General features: G+C 38.3%; 2 protein-coding genes across 2 annotated transcripts in view; one reads left to right on the top strand and one right to left on the bottom strand.

Moving 5' to 3' along the window:
- Positions 1-2803, top strand: part of tecrb (trans-2,3-enoyl-CoA reductase b) — a 28695-nt gene extending 25892 nt beyond the window's left edge. Inside the window, exon 12 of the mRNA XM_014025989.1 lies at positions 2190-2803. Within this exon, the coding sequence (XP_013881443.1) occupies positions 2190-2363 (174 nt within the window). The 3' untranslated portion in view covers positions 2364-2803. The remainder of the gene's footprint in view (positions 1-2189) is intronic.
- Positions 2804-2954: 151 nt separating this feature from the next.
- Positions 2955-5744, bottom strand: part of ndufb7 (NADH:ubiquinone oxidoreductase subunit B7) — a gene marked incomplete at its 5' end in the record, with an annotated part of 4011 nt that continues 1221 nt past the window's right edge. The window contains 1 exon segment of the mRNA XM_014025991.1: positions 2955-3114. Coding sequence (XP_013881445.1) covers positions 3027-3114 — 88 coding nt within the window.

Raw genomic sequence — 5744 nt, 5'->3', positions numbered from 1 at the left:
ACATTGGTCTCCAGAATCTGCTGATATTGGTTGAATCCATGCGTCCCTCAACTTTAACAAGATTCCCAGTCCCTGTACTGGTCCCACAGCCCCACAGCATGATGGAACCAGTCCCACATTTTACAGTAGGTAGCAGGTGTTTTACTTGGAGTGCTGTATTTTTTTCCTTGATGCATAACAGCCCTTGTTCTGCCCAAATAACTCTATTTTAGTTTCATCAGTCCACAGCRCCTKWTTCCAAAATGAAGCTGGCTTGTCCAAATGTGCTTTAGCAAACCTCAAGCAGCTCTGTTTGTGATGTGGGCGGAGAAAAGGCTTCCTCTGCATCACTCTCCCATACAGCATCTTGTGTAAAGTGTGCTGAATAGTTGAACGATGCACAGTGACTCCATCAGCAGCAAGATGATGTTGTAGGTCTTTGGTGCTGGTCTGTGGGTCGACTCTGACTCTTCTCAACATCCTTCACTTCTGTTTATTGGATATTGGAGATTTGTCTTGGTCTGCCACTTCCAGCCTTGACTTGAACTGTACCTGTGGTCCTCCATTTTCTCACAATGTTTCTCACAGTGGAGACTGAAAGCTGAAATCTCTCAGATAGCTTTCTGTTTCCTTCCCCTAAACCATGACGGTGAACAATCTTAGTTTTCAGCTCATTTGAAAGTTGTTTTCAGACTCCCATGCTGCCACTCTTCAGAGAAGATGCAAAGAGGAGAAAAACTTACTATTGCCCCCCATAAATACCCTTTCTCATAATTGGAGTCACCTGTGTATGGAGGTCAAGGGTCACTGAACTTAACAAACCAAATTTGAGTTCCAATAATTAGTCCTAAAGGTTTTAAAATCAGTAAAATGAAAACAGTGCCCAAATTAATGCACCTGCCTAATTTTGTTTAAACAACTATTGCACACTTTCTGTAAATGATAAACTTCCTTTCACTTCTCTAATATCAGTGTGTTTGTCCGCTATATGATATATTTAATAATATATCAATATATTTCAATATAGCCTACTTATTAAATTACATTTTTACTGAGATATTTTTGGACAACCAAAATGTTTTATAACAAGATAACAAAAAAGGATTGGGAAGAAGCAAAATCAGTTTTTACTTCTTCCTATGAGCAATATCAATAGAAAATATGTCAGAATGTTAATTTCACTGATAACAGAACCACAAGGCATCTTGGGAGATGTAGGCAGAGGAAAGACTTTAGCCGCTAGACCAGGGCTATTCAACTAAATTGCTCCGGGGGGCACAGTTACTGCTGGTTAACAGCTGAGGGGCCGAACATCCAGCAATTAGTTATTATGTAAATAAACCAAGTATTACAAAGATCTATTACCTGTGAATTAGTTTATTTTGCTGCATTTAATCATTAATACAACATACAGAACCCTATAAAAGTGGTAATAATTAATCATCAAAAACAAAAAAACACATTATGCCTCCTATTTGACACAAATATTTTAACATCTCTGACTTGCCAAATTTTTAAACCAATTTTATTTTCACTTTCATCACTTTATCTTCAACTGCTTGTCATTTTAACTGTCTTGAGCGTTTATAGAAATGGTTTTTACCAGCTTCTAGCCAAGATTCTGACGTTTCTGTAGATACCAATCATGTCTATGTTTAACTAAAGGAATTTAGAGTAATTAAAGTAGAAAACCAGGGGTTTGGGCTTAAGAGATGAATGAACTGGTGGGCCGAACTTTGGTCACTCATGGCTCGGTTGTAGCCCGCGGGCCGCCAGTTGAATAGCCATGCGCTAGACCTCGTGGCCCAGCTAAGCAAGGTTTGTGGCGTCATTTCATTGGTAAGCTAGCAACAACCTGTTGAGTAACAGGCTCAGTAGCAGTTTCACGTTTCAGCACGGTGCTTCATGTCTGTTTGAAAATAAAGAATGATGTGGAGTGAAAAAAAGTGTAACAACTTGAGAGGAAACTGGAAAGAGGAAAGGACATGCCACCAGTTTGGTAGGATTAGCCTTTTCCTCCCGGTCCATATTTCAAATAAGTAAAACAAAAAAACTAATCAATAATTATTTATCGTCTGATATGAAACGATTATACAGTATTGTGATACTTTTCTGCCGTATCATCCAGCCGTACTTCAGAGTATAACACATATAGTGCACATGTTTGTTGGATATCTCAGACATTTGTGACTCGTCTCCTCTCACCACAGCTGGGCTCGTGGCTTGGCTTCACTCTGATGACCCAGTGTCTGCCGGTGGCCTTCTTCACCCTGGTGGGCTTCATCCAGATGACTGTTTGGGCCAAAGGGAAGCACCGCAGCTACCTGAAGGAGTTCCGCGACTACCCCCCTCTCCGCTCACCYATCCTGCCGTTCGTTCTGTAAAAGACGGGTTGGCCCTTAAACCAACCCAAACTAACTGCGAGGAGGTTTCTTCAGCTTCTCTAAAACTGGCACTGGAATCTTATTAGACTAGAATTTTAGCCTGTTTGCCTTTCGCCTTCCTTCCCGCTTTGCTTTGTGTTTGAGTGATAATGTAAAAACACTAGATCAGCTCTAGTTTTTCTTTTTTTTAATTGCAGATGAATCTGTTCTGACTGGTTAAATTATTTCTTTTCGTGGGTCTTCAACCTGAAACTGAATTYTGTGCTCCTCTTTCATCACTTTGTACTGTTTTCAGTATTGAGCCTGGTATGAAGTAAATTCCAACTCTAGGTAAATGCTCGTGAATCTAAAGTCTGAACCTAACACAACTGAACTTTGTTATTGTCTGAGGTAATTTATTAAACAAAAATAAACCAAGCATTTTTYCCCTTGCCTTTAAATTCCTAATGAGCCTGTTTTACATTCAGAACATCAACAGTTTTGAAGGATTTTTTGTTTTGATGAATTACAATCAAACATATTGTATTTATCTAATTAACTTTCTGKTGATGTTTCCAGAGCATTATTGGTAATTCTTACACTGAGAAAATGTAGAGTTTAAACAATATTGTTTATTGTTATTAACCAGTATATACAAAGAAGCACATTCAGAAAATGCTCTCATCATGCAGCTTCTGCTTTGGCTTCAATTCTCTTCTTCCTCATCCGGAGTCTCYTCTCCCTCTCATACTCCTTCATGCGCATCACATAGCTGAGGGCAGAGRAACACAAAGAAACAATGACACAACTGCTCCGATTAAAGTTGGATTGTTTAACAGTCGTTACTTATTGAAAAGCAAAATTACAGAAACACCTTTTAGGAAAAATGTGAACGAAAAACAAAACGAGGTTTGTGCAGATTCAGACCCACKGGCCAATCAGCTTCCAGGAATCACCTGAGTGTGCAGGAAACCCAGAGCCAATCACTGAAGAGGGGTTGTCAGTGGTTTAGATTAGAAACCAAAACATACCCACTTTATTCAGTAGTTGAAGGGGCGTTATGTAAAATCAACATTTTTGAGTTTTACATCATGTTATAATGTTATACTCTCAAAGAACATGACCAAAGCCTTGCTTTCTGAGGGCATCACTCATTCCTGCAGCGTTTTTATGAAGCCATGCTGAGGAGCAAAACGACAGGTGGGGACCAGAAACGCCTCTGGGACGTGTCTTTAAGCTGAACTTCATCACGGAGCACACCTCCCCACCCCGCCCATGACTCCTGCAGGCTCTCAGCAGTAATAGAGCAAAGTGAAACTTAAATTGTCTGCTGCTCTTAACACTACTTCTCACTCTTTTCAGATTAAAAATACCTTTGAGGAAATGTTTTTTTCATTTGCCAAGTAAACAGCATCATAGGTGAGTTTACTACTTTCTTTTACTACTTCTGTGATAGAACTACTAATTCTACTTCCTGTTCTCTTCTTCTTTGTCGTCTTTTTCGCCAGTAGAAACAGCCGGTTGTTGATCACGTGACTCCCGTGATGCGAAAAAAGTGTTTCCATTGCAGTTCTGCGAAAAACACCAATTTCGATACGGCAGAAAGACCACCTCATCCTAGCGCAAAAACATTTGGTCGAAAAACATATTTTTTTCCCCGAAACTGACGTGTTTCCATTGAGCAAATTTATTTTCGAAATTCTAATTCGCGCATTTTCATGGTGAATGGAAATGCAGTTATAGATGTTTATTATGGTATAGTATTTAAATATGCCTGAGAAACACATAATATTGCCCCTTTAAAATGAAATGTCCTTACTTGTAATAAGTCATATTACTCTTTTTGTCCACAAATATAAATTGTTCTTTTGCATCCATTTTTTTTTTTGTTGGTGCAGAAGTGTTTACAGAGGACAGTGTTGAGGCTGAGGCAGTGAGGAAGTACAAACATCTACAAAACATGTCTATAAAGAAGTGCAAATAGCTAATAATTTAGGAAGCACTGCACAGAGGAGAGCATATGAAAAAAAAAAAAAACATGCTTTTGCAACAAATTTGCAAAGGCCATCGACAAGAGACCAACGAGTGGTGACAGGGAGGCAACCCTGCAGTGGGAGGGGTTCTGTGAGGACTTCCCAGGAGTTCTGCACTTGAATTTCTGCAGAACTATGAAATGTCCGGACGGACCAAAACAAACATTGAGCCTCATGCAAGAACATTTTCATATTTTTGTCCAAAATTTCTTTTTTTTTTTTTTTTTTTTTTTGAACAGGCCACGTCAGATTTAACAAACACTTCTATCTTCAGGAAAAGTGTGTAAATGAGCTGCGTAACATGATGAATGTGTATCAGGTGCTCGTGCACGAGGAGAGGAGATTAGCATAATTACCACCCCAAAAACACCATATAAGGGTACACTTCCTGCCCCAGATACCAGGAAGTGTTCGTTCATAAAAATACAGCGAAAATAAGAAAAACAACTTCACGATTTCAGAGACTGAAGTCCTGCTGTCAGAGATCCAGAAAAAAATAATCTGTCATTTTTAGCAGCATCAGCTGTGGAATTAAAGGAGCTGCTAAAGCCGAGGAATGAAATGACGTCTGCTGTTAATGTTGTGTCTCCTGTGGGTCGTATACAGTCACAGAAATAAAAATCTAAATCATATTCATCTCTAGTCCTGCTCTGGTTTTCCTTTGGTCAAATATTTTTAAGTATAAACAAGTGTGTTACATAAGCCATGTTTCCATCCAATTCGAATTTTGAGTGAATTTTTAAAATTTTCAAAAAGGAAAGAACGAATAAATGCGAATCAGACGTGTTTCCATCAGCTGGCTTGAAGCGAATCAGTTACGTCAGACTAGGAATGTGCCATATGGCAAAAAATTTATATCACAACATACATACAATATTACATTTATAGTATTACAACTAAAACTGTTTTTGACGCCGCCACCGCAGTTTGTCCTTCATGAGCCTTCAAAGACAAGATGGCGGTGCAAGATGACGGCTGCCATATAAACAGCTTTTTATAAGGTAAAAATAATAAAACAAGGTCTTTGTCTGCTATGATTAGACATGTTTTTTTTATTATTGTCATTAGTGATTATCTCAATTTTGGCTAAAAGAATTGACAAAACCCTACACACTGTTCCTTTAATAGCCAATTTCATTTGTTTTACCCATTTATATCATTAGTCTACATTATTACATTTAAAATCTAATTCCATTTCAAACAGAATAGCCTATTGTCAACATAATTATAGAGTGTAATTTATTTTCAATTTGAAATATCTTCAAACTAATGAAATATAAAGTTATTAGTGAAGAAAACCCGTCTGGATAACAGCAGACTGACTACTCGTAAAATATATGACAGGTCTGGACCACTCGTGAATTTTGTT

This window comes from Austrofundulus limnaeus, unplaced genomic scaffold, assembly GCF_001266775.1.
Source record: "Austrofundulus limnaeus strain Quisiro unplaced genomic scaffold, Austrofundulus_limnaeus-1.0 Scaffold514, whole genome shotgun sequence".
NCBI lineage: Eukaryota > Metazoa > Chordata > Actinopteri > Cyprinodontiformes > Rivulidae > Austrofundulus > Austrofundulus limnaeus.
The sequence above is the reverse complement of the archived record's forward strand: the minus strand, read 5'-3'. Positions and strand labels throughout refer to the sequence as shown.